The sequence below is a fragment of the Sarcophilus harrisii genome, chromosome 5 (genome assembly GCF_902635505.1).
Source record: "Sarcophilus harrisii chromosome 5, mSarHar1.11, whole genome shotgun sequence".
NCBI lineage: Eukaryota > Metazoa > Chordata > Mammalia > Dasyuromorphia > Dasyuridae > Sarcophilus > Sarcophilus harrisii.
The window spans coordinates 131,599,932-131,613,514 of NC_045430.1; the positions used below are offsets into that span (position 1 = coordinate 131,599,932).

At 32.2% G+C, this 13,583-nt stretch overlaps 1 protein-coding gene across 2 annotated transcripts in view; it reads left to right on the forward strand.

Moving 5' to 3' along the window:
• OPTN (optineurin) overlaps positions 1–12,840 on the forward strand; it is a 37,645-nt gene extending 24,805 nt beyond the window's left edge. The window contains exons 10-14 of one of the 2 annotated variants that reach the window (XM_031938592.1): positions 103–196; positions 1,094–1,252; positions 8,625–8,755; positions 9,581–9,666; positions 11,856–12,840. In XM_031938592.1, coding sequence (XP_031794452.1) covers positions 103–196; positions 1,094–1,252; positions 8,625–8,755; positions 9,581–9,666; positions 11,856–11,986 — 601 coding nt within the window. In that variant the 3' untranslated portion in view covers positions 11,987–12,840. The remainder of the gene's footprint in view (positions 1–102; positions 197–1,093; positions 1,253–8,624; positions 8,756–9,580; positions 9,667–11,855) is intronic. The other variant, XM_031938593.1, reaches the window with a different exon arrangement.
• Positions 12,841–13,583: the final 743 nt, after the last annotated feature.

Below are 13,583 nucleotides of genomic sequence, written 5' to 3' on the forward strand. Positions count from 1 at the left end.
TTAAGGGAGGCATTTTACCTTTTTGGGGGGAGGAGGAAAAAAAGCAATAAAATTACTCATTTTTTCCAGTCTTCCAATTAATTTTTTTATTTGTTGAAATAGGTCCAAATTTGCCATTTTACAGACAACACATAACAAGCTTCTTCTTGAACATAGTAATGTACTGAAAACAATTGAAGAACTAAAAAGAAAAGAGGTATTTAAAAGAAAAAGACAATTTACAGAGAGTAATGAGGAATATGAATCTTTGTGTGTTGATTGTGCATGTGAAATAAGTCAATTATTATAAACCTCAGCAAAGACATTTAAATTTTGCATCAAAATTATTTTTAAGTTGTAACTTTTAATGATTTCTGTTTCTCATATATATACACATATATATATATAGTGTACAAAAATGATACTTGTGATCTACTCTTAATGATATTTTAATATTTCTCACATTTATGATAAATGTGTGGTCCATCCCTATAGACTCCTTGTGATCAGTGTCATGCATAGTGAGAGCATTAGCTGGGATTAGTGCTTTTGATTTCTGTAGAAATTGACCTGCTGTTGATTGCCCAAATTAATATAGTACTTTGATTAAGCAATACCATAGTATTTTGGTTTAGAATATATCTGCTTTATTTTGAGGAAGATTTTTTGTTGTTGTTGTCAATCTCACCAATTTATAATTTTAGTGATTTTCATTTGCTCACTAGAGTTGTAGTACTTTAATTTGTTTGGCCCCTTTTAATATTAAAGTGTGTTCTTTTTTTTTTCCTACTGATTACACAAAGAAATTACATTGTAAAATTATATGAATCAGTTACATCCTCAGTCAGCTTAAAAGGATCTAACCATTGTGGTTTGGTTTGGTTTATATTTTCTAGCTTGAGATGAAATGTTAAATCCTACCAGAAGCCAAGAGTCCTAAGTTGGTATTCACTGATATTTCTAAGAAACTGGGAAAGAAAAGTTGGAAGCCTTATTAGTAAGAGGCTGAATAACTGAAAATCAGTAATTGTTTTCACATATATTTTGTCTACTATTTTACTAAAAGGCATTTTATGGTTTCAATATTTTCTCTTCAATTAATTTTTTATAACAGGCAGAGAAAGTTGACAGGTCAGTGATAAAGGAATTAAATGAAAAGCTTGATTTAGCAGAGAGAGCCCTGGCTTCCAAGCAGTTGCAAATGGATGAGATGAAGCAGATTATTGCTAAGCAAGAAGAAGACTTGGAGACCATGGCTGTCCTCCGGGCTCAGGTACAGATATATTTTATACTTGTTTAAATTTAGGCATCACTTAAACAAATATGTATTTCATTGTAAAAATAAAACTATAATAATATAATTATTAATATATGGTACTTCCATATGTCTGTCGTCGTCGTATTTTAAAATCATATAATCATATCGTCAATCTTTAAAACTTAACCAGATTGATTTCTCTCCTTATTAGTAAGGAAAGGCAAAGAGCATGTACTTCTATGGAGGCATACTATTCCTCCCTTGTCTTTTCCATTCCCTTAGCACATACTAATATTGAAAAAATCCCTAAGCTTTTCAGTAATAGAATATGAAATACTCCCTTTATGATTCCTGTTCTCAATAATAAAAAACAAAAAACAAATCATGTTATCTAATATCAAATATATCTAAATATCTAAAAAGAAAAAGCATATCTAATCGGGGGTGTACAGTTATACAGTTAACCTGGGGATCTCCAGAAGAGCAAATGTATTACCAAAATTAGGCCTTCTTTTTGTAATTTATTGGAATAGCCTGCTGAAGCTAATAATCTTCACTAGATCTCTTTGATATCATTAGCAAGAACATGTTATAGAAAGGCAATTGTAACCAAAAGTTTTTTAAGATGTGTTTTTAGCATGATTTAAATTTCCACCTCTAGCTTCAACTTTGGAAATCAGAATATCATAGTTAATTAAAACTCTGTGACAGGTAACAGTTGTCTAAGAGACCAACCCCATTGGAATATGAGTAACAAAAAATTGCAGTCTCTTCAAGGACATTCTTCATATTATTGACTTCAGTTTTCTGTCGTCTTATGTTTAGGCTAGTAGATTTTTTTTATTTTATTATTTTAGAATTTTTAAAAATATTAAATTAGGGGGAAAGTTCTGTATAATTAATAGCTTTCATAATTATCTTTTAATAATTCTAAAGCTCTTCTATAACAATTCTATCATTCTATGTTAAAATATAATAGAATATAAATATACTATTCTATAATAATTCTATAGGAAACAGATAAGAAAAAAAGTAAATTTCAAATTCGCTATTTGAAAAAATTCAAGGAAATTGGTACAGATGTACTACATAGGTACTGAAAATCTTAAGTGAAAATCATTTGCTTTTTGTATTTTGTATTTCATGTCGTTTCATATAATTTTTAGAACTTAAAGAGCTTTCTCTTATTGTCATTCTTTTAGACATACAGCCTTATTTCTTAGATTTTCTTTTCTTTTTCTCCTCCCTTTTTAAATATTTTATTTATTTTACTCGGCCAAAATCTCCCATTCTACCTCTTTATCCAATTGAGAACACAAGAAAAAGATAACCTATTACGAACATAGTCAACTGAAACAAATTTTCACATTGACCATGCATCCTCTTCTCTCCAAAAAAGCTTGTTTCATTCTGTATTGAGTCCTTTACCTCTATATTATAAGGTGGATTGCATGTTTCATCATTACTATTCTGGAATTGTGATTGGTCATGATGCTGATAAAAAATAATAAAAAATTATCCCATCACATAGCGTAACTTATTCAACTATTTCCCAATTCAACCATCCCTTCAAATTCCCACATTTTGCCATCTCAAAGGATACTTAAGTTGTTGAGGTTTTTTTGTTTTTGCTTAGAAGTAATCTCTTTCATAGCCTAATTGTGTCAGATCTAAAACTATTATAAAGCAGCAGTTATCAATATCATTTGGTATTGGCTAACAAATGGAATAGTGAATCAGTGAAAAAGGTTAGGTACACAATACACAATAGTCAGTGACTATTATCAAACTACTGTTTGATAAGGCCAAAGATAAGAACTCACTGTTTGATAGAAATTACTGGGAAAATTGGAAAATACTATGGAAGAAACTAGGCATAGATCAACATCTTAAACTCTATACCAAGATAAGGTTGAAATGGGTTCATGATTTAAACATAAAGGGTGATATATTAAAAGCAAATTAAGAGAGCAAAGGATAGTCTATCTCTCAGATCTTTGGAGAAGGGAGGAATTTATGGCCAAAGAAGAACTGAAGAGCATTATGAAATAATGAAATGGAAAATTTTGATAATATTAAAATAATTTTTTTTTGCAAAAAACATTAACCAATGCAGCCATGATTAGAAGGAAGGCAAAAATTTAGGAAACAATTTTTACAGCCAGTGTTTCTCATAAAGGCCATATAAGGGAGCCACCCTGCTTTCTTGGAATCAGGAAGATCTGTGTTCATAGCTTGTGACATAGACAAGTCATTTAACCTCTCTGATATTGTTTCCTTATCTGTAAAATACACACAAAATATCTGTAGTACTAATAGTACTTCACAGGGTTGTTTTGAGGTTGGTAGTTCACAGTTGGATTTTTGTCATTCAAAATGCTTTGAAATTTTAAAATGTGATATAAATGTATTGTATTGTTTTTGTTACTGGATTTTAAAAAGTCAGCACTAAAGTTGTATTATTATTCCTCATTGTGTCATGAAGATTATGTTCTGTGCTCAGAAGTTGGATTAAGAGAATGTAAATTCAGGCAGGACCTACTAAATTGGAAGAGCTTTGACTTTGAAAGCAAGATTAAATATATATCATAGAAGGAATTTAGTAGGGATCCTTTTTATGTCTTTATATAATATTATAAATAATTAATATTAGAGTGTTTGGTAGAATTCACATAAATCCATTTTTTTCTTTTATTGTTCAATTTATTTTTCTAGGATTGTTTTTTTTAAATCCTATTTTCTGAGTCTCTTAATCTGGATATTGTATAACTATTCACCCATTTTATATAAATTATTATTACTGTTAGTACGTAATTGGATAATAAAAAAAAATCATTTATTTTTAACATTTTTTAAAATTTTGAGTTCCAAATTCATTCCCTCTCTTATCTATCCCCCACTCACTGAGAAGACAAACAATATCAGTCACATGTTTAGTTGTGCAAAACTATTTCCATATTAGTCATATTGCAAAAACAAAAAAAGCAACAAAAAACAAAGAAAGCTAGAAAGTTATACTTCAGTTTAAACTGTCATTGTCCAATAAGTACTCCATCACAATCATTATGCTGCCACTTGTTTAGCCATTGCTGATGAGCAATTCTATCATCATATAAAAAGAGGTGCTTATAAGTATTTTTGTACGAATAGGTCATTTTCCTTTGGTCTCTTTAGGGTACACACCTAGTAGTGATGCTAAATCAAAGAATATGCACAATTTCATGGCAATTTGGACATAGAGCCATTTTTTGCTTACATACACAAATTTGAATCCGAGGGTGGTGGCAGGATCCTATGTCAGCATAGACAAAGGCTCACTGAAACCCCTTATTTTGATACTGTGTATTTGTCTCTGTTTCAAGTGTGTCTCTTATAAACAACATAGTTTTGGATTCAGGCTTCTAATTCATTCTACTGCCCATATTTGTTTTATGGGTGAGCTCATCCTATTCACATTTAGTTAGGACTCAAAATTACATATTTCTCTCAATTAGATTTTCTTCTGTTGATGTTTCTCTCTTTTTTTTCCTGTCCTTCCACAGAAGTTTGTTTCTGATCACCGATTCTTTTAATCCATGCTTCCTTTTATCATGCCCCTCCCTCAATAGCTTCTCCTTTTTCCCTATTGGACCACATGGATTTTTATACTCTGTGTGTGTGTGTGTGTGTGTGTTATCATCTTCCCATAAAAGAACCAACAGTTTTAACTTTATTAAGTCCCTTATAATTCTCTTTCATGTTTACCTTTTTATTATTCTTTTGTTTCTTGTTTTTGCATGTCATATTTTCTGTTCAGTTCTGTTTTTTTTTTTTTTTTTAATCAGGAATGTTTGAAAGTCCTCTATTTAATTAAATATCCATTTTTTTTCCTCTGAAGGATTAATCTCAGTTTAGCTAAATAAGTTGTTTGTAATTTTCATGCCTTTGTCTACCAGAATATCATAATCTAGGCCTTCTGCTTATTTAATGTCTTCTAAATCTTATGTGATCTTGGCTATGGTTCCATGATATTTGAATTGTTTCTTTTTTGGCTGCTTGCAACATTTTTTCCTAGACCTCAGAATTCTGGAACTTGGCTATAGTATTCCTGAAAATTTTGGGACCTTTTCCATGTGAAGATTGGTAGATTCTTTCCATTTCTAATGTATCCTTTATACCTAAGATATCAGGGCAATTTTCCTTGATAGTTTCTTGAAATACAAGGTCTAGGCTTCTTTTTTGATCTTGGTTTTCAGATAGTCTGTTATCCAGGTCATTTGTTTTTTCAACAAGATATTTGTCATTACTTCAGTCAGAAGTGCTAGTTCCTGTTTTGAAGTAGGATCAGAATTTCTGCTGTTTTTTGACTGACCATAAGTGTTCCTCTCTATCCTGGTACTGTGACCCAGAACACTTATGAGCAGTAGTTACCAAATCAGTGCCTCAATTTTCTCTTTGGCAAAATGAGCAGTAGAAAGAAACAGCAAACCACTTTAGTATCTTTGCTGAGAAAACCCCAAATAGGGCAAAGAAGAGTCAGAGATGACTAAAACAACTGAACAACAGCTTTTGAGCTGTTCTTTAAACATCTGTCATCTGTTGTCCTCCCTGTTCTGCTCCAGTCTTATTTGAATGTGTTTATGGTCACTTGGCAATGTGCTGAATTGTTTGTTTGTTTTTTCCCCAGGTAAAATCCGTATATAGTTTCGGGGTAGGGGTCAGAAGGAAACAACTCAACTACCATTACTTATCATACCTGCAATAATAAAAATATAAAAAAGACCTCATTGGGGCCATCTCCACTAACCTTTTCTATCAGATATGTTTTTATGCCTTATGTTTTTTTTACATCTGCCGTGTCTCTGTTACTCGTCCCCTATTCCTTGTTTTCTCTAACACATTCCCCTTCAGTGTACCTGCTCCCACCTTTTTTTATTGGATAATATGAACTTCAAATTACCCTTATTAACAATAGTTTCTTAATTTAACATTTGGGATAAGGAAGGGATAATGCATGGTATCTTTTTCCCCTCCTTTTCTTTTCTCTTCCCTCCCTTATGTTTCAGCTTACTTCCAAGGAGATATTCAAATCTACTCATTTCTAACCCTCTATTATTCATCTTCCACCTAAGGGTCACCATGGTGGGGCATGCAACGTGGGATAAGGCTTTGGCTATTTGGGGAGCAGTTTTATTTTGTTTTGTTCTGTTTTCTTAAACTGGGCAGCACTATATTCAGATCCAAGTTGTGAAGAAAAATACAGATTAATGATTTCTAACAAAATAGTGACTACTTGGGGAGGGGAATATAATATATACATATATTTGGGACTATACATATTAGATATACATTTTCCTTCTTGGGAACCTAAAAGGGGGTCTTTGATTGCAACTTTGATTGCAAAAATTGGAACAAGAGGTTTGGCAATTGTCAATGCTGTAAAATTTGCAACTGACACTAACAAGATGTACTAAAATTAAGGTTGCAATCACAAGTCTGAGAGGTAAACTATCCTATGTTCCTCTAACTTATTTATAATCTTGTTCTTTATGCACAAATCATGAACCCATTTTGATCTTATCTTGGTGTACAGTGTTAAGTGTGCATCCATGCCTAGTTTCTGCCATACTAATTTCCAGTTTTCCCAGTAGTTTTTGTTAAATAGTGAATTCTTATCCCAAAAGTTGGGATCTTTGGGTTTGTCAAACACTAGATTGTTATAGTTTTATAGATTATTTTGTCCTGTGAACCTAATCTATTCCACTGATCAACTGGTCTATTTCTTAGCCAATACCAAATTGGTTTTGGTGACCACAGCTTTATAATATAGTTTTAGATCAGGTATAGCTAGGCCGCTTCATTTGATTTTTTTTTTTTTATTAGTTCCCTTGAAATTCTTGACCTTTTGTTCTTCCAGATGAATTTTGTTGTTATTTTTTCTAGGTCATTAAAATAGTTTCTTGGGAGTCTGATTGGTATAGCACTAAATAAATAGATTAGGTAGTATTGTCATCTTTATTATATTCACTTGGCCTATCCAAGAGCATTTAATATTTTTCCAGTTGTTTAAATCTGACTTTATTTGTGTGGAAAGTGTTTTATAGTTTTGCTCATGTAATTCCTGACTTTCCCTTGGCAGATAATTCCCAAATATTTTATGCTATCGACAGTTATTTTGAATGGAATTTCTCTTTGTATCTCTTGCTACTGGATTTTGTTGGTGATGTATAAAAATGCTGAGGATTTATGTGGATTTATTTTGTATCCTGCAACTTTGCTAAAGTTGTGGATTATTTCTAAAAGTTTTTTAGTTGATTCTCTGGGGTTCTCTAAGTATACCATCATATCATCTACGAAGAGTGATAATTTGGTTTCCTCATTACCTACTCTTAATTCCTTTAATCTCTTTATCAACTCTTATTGCCAAAGGTAGTGTTTCTAATACAATATTGAATAGTAATGGTGATAGTGGGCAGCCTTGTTTCACTCCTGATCTTATTGGGAATGGTTCCAGTTTATCCCCATTACATATGATGCTTACTGACCGTTTTAAATATATGCTCCTGACTATTTTAAGGAAAAGTCCATTTATTCCTATATTCTCAAGTGTTTTTATTAGGAATGGATGTTGGATTTTATCAAATGCTTTTTCGGCATCTATTGAGATGATCATATGGTTTTTGTTAATTTAGTTATTGGTATAGTCAATTATGCTAATAGTTTTCCTAATATTGAACAAGTCTTGCATTCCTAGTATAAATCCTACTTGGTCATGGTGTATTTATCCTGGGGATGATTTTCGGTAATCTCTTTGCATTAGCAAAATATTTTATTTAAAATTTTTGCATCGATATTCATTAGGGAGATTGGTCTATAATTTTCTTTATCTGTTTTCAACCTACCTGGTTTAGGTATCAGTATCATGTCTGTGTCCTAAAAGGAATTTGGTAGGACTCCTTCAATCTCTATTTTTTTCAAATAGTTCATAAAGCATCGGAGTTAATTGTTTTTTAAATGTTTGGTAGAATTCACAATATACATGGTCAGTTTTATAGAGGTACAATGCATAGCTGAAAAGTAATTCCTAGATATCTAGTGAGTCTTAACTTTTCTAAAAGTCTACTCAAGTTCTTTCTTGCTTACTCTTTGGTTATATTTATTTAGATATGAAAGGGGTATATCAAGATTCTCCACTATTAGTTTTACAATGTATCACTCCCTATAATTCACTCAACTTTTAAAGTTTTAAATGCTGTGCCATTTGGTGCATATGTAGTAAATATTGATATTCTATGCTGTTTTAATGTATATGTGATTAATATGCAATTTTCTTTTGAGTCTTTAAGTACACAGAAAAGCATTGAGTTGAATTTTTTTTTTTTTTTTTTTTTTTTTTTTTGTTAACCAGATGGAGGTTTACTGTTCTGATTTCCATGCTGAGAGAGCAGCAAGAGAAAAGATTCATGAAGAAAAGGAACAACTGGCATTACAGCTGGCATTTTTGCTGAAAGAAAACAATGTTTTTGAAGATGGGAGCAGGTAAGAAAGTGAAAGGCAGGCTCTGAAATGTAGATTTGAAATAGTTTGCAATACAGACTTGGAACTTGATTCTTTATTCAGCAGATCAATCTATTCTGTACTAGGAAACTGCTTATAGATTTTTAAAAGGTCTTTGAGTTTGGAGAGACATAATAATATAGTTCTATAAGTGCTGGACTTAGAGTATCTAAGCCTGGGTTTGATTCCTTCCTTAGCACTTTGTGATGATGTTTAAACCCTTTAACCTATCCAAGCTTCAGTTTTTGTAAAATACTGATAAAAGTTTTACAGGTGACACAATGGATAGAATACCAGACTCAGTCAGACTCATGTTCTTGAGTTCAAATTTAGCTTCAGACACTATATGAACCTGGGCAAGTAATTTACCCCGATTGTCTCAGTTTATTCATTTGTAAAAGGAACTAGAGAAAGAAATGGCAAACCCCTGCAATATCTTTACCAAGAGGGACAGCTGCATGGTTCAGTGGAGTACCAACCTTGAAGTCAGGAGGACCTGAGTTCAAATATGACCTCAGACACTTAACACTTTGTAGCTGTGTGACCCTGGGCAAGTCACTTAGCCCCAGTTGCCTCAGCCCCCCTCCCCCCCAAAAAAAGAAAAAAAAACTTTACCAAAAAAAACCTCCACCATTATGTTTCAGAAATAGGAGTTGAAACCAGATCTTTCTGACTTCTGACTACATTGGTGTCCGTCATTCTTTTGTTATTTGATTCCTTGATGTTGTTGCAATCTATTTGATTTTGTTAGTTACGTCTATCTTTCAAAATGCTAGCAAATCACTATGTGTTAATCTTTATTCTTAGCAGACAGTCTTTGATGGAACTGCAAAGCCGTCATGGGGCCAGATCAACAAATGAACAAGACCAACAACCCTACCTTGTTCAGAGAGGTAAATTCTTAAATTCATTATTTTGTTTCAACAAATGAACAAGACCAGTAACTTTGTTCAGAGAAGTAAATTCTTAAACCTATTATTTTGTTTCCATAATGCATAGAATAATATCCATGTAAGTCACATGGATATTATGTGAACCCCAAGCAGTGGCAGATGCTATCAAGGGTTTTCTCAAAGAATATATTTGTTAACCAGGAAAGCCGTATCTCTTATTCTGTCTCATACCTACTATTTAAAATTTGGTAAAATGAATTTCAGTGGCATCTCAAAAGATCATCACTAGAATGTTGTCTACCAGATAATGAAGAATGATTTTATTTTTATCTTTTAAATCATAGCAACTCATGAAGATGGTCCTCTAATGCATGGAGGTGTTGCAGTCTTAGTTTATAGAAGGAATACCCTAATCAATTAAATTACAGTTAATTTGAAGTAGCAACTCTAAAAAGCATTAGTTTTCTGAGTTTGGTATTAAACTTAGGGAAGAAAGACATATCATCCCTGTTTTGTAGATTCTGCTAAACATTTGCTGAAAGTCTGTCATGTTCAGTGCACTAGAGAAGTACAAAGACAAATCTCCCTTTGTTCTCATGGAATATATATTTTACTGAGATAAGTAGAAGAAAAATGTAATCCAGAAAATAACCAAATGATAGCTGAAAGGTAATTTAAAGATGATCACTAAGAGTCCAGAAGTCCCATTTTAAAATTGTGTATTAGCTTTTAAACTTTTTTCTTGGTAAAGCTAGACCAGTTTCAAGTCATCACCTAATACCTCCATTTCAGATATGATGCTATAAGAAAATATTAACTGTCTTTTATTTTGTTGATAAGTTTTCATTACACTAAGATTTAATGAACACCACCTATTAGAATACAGAGATTTCTTGGGGCAGAGCTAGAACAAATCATGCTGAATGTTCAAATCCTTTTGCTTTCCCTAAGCATTTTTACTTATGTAAAATTAAAATGAATTTCAAAGGCAGCTTTAAAGGGGAAAATCAATCCAAATACAACTTGAAGTATTTTTATAGAAGGTGGTAAGGGAAGGGAGGAAAGTGTGCACGGACATGCATGCACCTCTGTAATTGTCTAATGCATTAGTCCTTTTAAAAATCATGCAATTAATAACACAAAGATAATTGTACAAAAAGAGGAATAAAACAATAAAAACACTATGTTGCCTAGTATTTTAATAGGAGTCAAACATGTTATAGAAAGAATTGTTCAAGTACAAATTGGGCTAAATGATCTCTGAGATCCCTTGCAACTCTTAAAGTTCTTTAAAATTGAGAAAAGGATGAATTTGATGTTATGTCCCTCCAACCTCACCCAAAGTGATAATCCCTTTGATTGTGCTTTTCTTTGGGAGTGAGGAAGAAGAAAGAATGGTAAAGGTCATATGTGTGGGGTTTTCAGTGTGGAAACTGTAGATAGAGACATTTAGTTATGTGGTGGTAGTGGGGTTTGCCTAGGGAACTGAAAAGTTACATGACTGGCTCATGGCTTTACAGCTTACATGTGTTCAGCATAAAAATCTAAGTCTCCCCAGCACTAAGCCAACTCCTTGTCACATATAAAATATAAAATGTCTACATCAGTGTAAGTCAGTTTGTATGTTGTTCCAATTCTACTGATCTCACTTCACATCATTCATATATTTCTCTATTTCCTGGTATTCATTTCTTTCAGGGTACTCTATTTTCCCAGTGAAATGTCATAATTTATTTATCTTCCAGTCATTACACATCTAAATTGTTTCCTAGTTATTTTAACTATTTCCTAAGTTATTCCTAATTATTTTCTAATCAGAACTCAAATTCCAGTTGAAATACAGAAGCAAGGTATTATGCTGCTTTGTAAAATAGGGTTTTTTTTCAGCAGAAACTTTTGAGCTGAGGCCAGGTGACTCTCAGGAACAAGAGATACTTTATGTACTACATATAATTTTTCCTATAATGTGTGTAGCTAGTGTAACAACTTCAACTATAAGTCAGTGAATTGATGGAACTTTTTTAAAAAGCTCATATTGTTGAATCCACCAAAAATTGCTATTAGAAATTTGGTTACATGTGCCTAGTGAGTAATAAACTCTAAACTTAAGCTTATCAAATGTTATGTTAAAAAAAAAAAAAAAACCTACTTACAACAAATAATTCATAGGATGGATGCTTTGTTCACAGGAGCTGATGATAGAAGCTGGCGGCAGCAGCAACAGCAAAGGAATATTCCAATCCATTCATGCCCCAAGTGTGGAGAAATTCTGCCAGATATAGATACATTGCAGATTCATGTTATGGACTGCATTATATAAATGTTGATCTTCCATCTCAAAACAAAACAAAAAAATCCCCACCCTTTCTGGTAAATGTTGACTTCATCCTCTTAAGAATGGTACCTTTGTGTGTTTTTCCTCAAATATTTTGGCCCATTACATTTGTTTTAGAAGAAAGAAAAGCTCCTCTGTGTTAAATGAGTCACTTATTGTCCATAAAGGATTCCATTTAAATGAGCTTCATTTTTTTCTGTTCAGTTTATGCCAGCTTTGCACCCTGATATCTGAATAAATTAATGTAATCAAAAGATAAACTTCATTGATCAATTTAAAGCACTGTAATGAGCAGAAAATATGAAGTGATTATAGGTTTAATCAAGAAACAGACTTCCCTGTTTGAAGTGTTTCTAACAAACTGATCAGTTCGTTTTATTCATCATCCATTAAAAATGAATCCTTTTGGATTTTTTTTTTTTTTTTTTTTGCATTATAATTTACTGTAGCTAGAGTAAGCATACTAGATTTTTTTGGTATGCTTTTTATTTGGGCACCATGCGCTTTAACTTGACATAGGGAAAATAAAAATTGTGGGCATATGTGAAGTAGATAAGTGTTAAGTTTATTTGATTTTATAAAACAGTTCATGGTGTAAAAATGTTAACTTTGTTTTTTAGTTATTAAGCACAAATAGGTTTGTACAGTAGATGCTTATTTACTTGTTGATGAGAACAGATGTTAATTAATTTTCTTAAATGATCAAGTTACATCTTAAGAGTCATAAAAACAAAATGATTGCAAAATAAAACTGCTTATATTGTAGGTTTTTCTTATATGTACATTGACTAATTTCTTAATATACATTTTCTGTATTAAATTATATACATATAATTAGCTATCTGTATTTGTTTGCTTAATTCTCTGTACATGACAATCTCATTCTCGGAGGCTAGTTCTCATACTTAGATTAACAGTAGCTACAGTCTGGGATAAAGTGTTTAGCTGTCCTTAAGTGAATCCAGTTCTAACTGGCCAGCATGTTTTGAGCCAGAGATGAAAATAAAATAAGCCCAAGCCTGCCACCTCACAGACTAAAAATAAGTTAAGATAAAATTAACATGTTCTATCTCTTTTATATCATCTTGGGTTTCGTTTTCATGGCGTATGGTAAGAAAACCGTATACTTTGGTACAAGCTGGCCATGTTAGTTTTATAAGCCTGGTTGAATCAAGGAGCAAGTGGTGGGCCCAGATTTTGGAGATTGAATGTCTTATTTGAGGAATATCAAGAGGCCAACATTGGACTGAAAAGTAAGCAGAGGGGAGTAAAATGTAGTAACACTTGGAAGATAGGAAAGTGCCAGGTTGTAAAGTGTTTTAAATCCCAGACAGAAGAATTTCTATTTGTTTTTAGGTGACAGGGAACTACTGAAACTTTTAAAGAGGGGAATGACATGCTTAGACTTTTCTCTAAGAATACTATTTTGGTTTTTCTTTTGTTTTCAAAATATAAGCAGAGTTTTCAACATTCATCCTTGCAAAATTTTGTGTTCCAAAATTTTCTATCTCCCTAAACAGCAAATAATCCAGTTTATGTTAAACATGCACAATTCTTCTATACACATTTCCACAAAAAATAC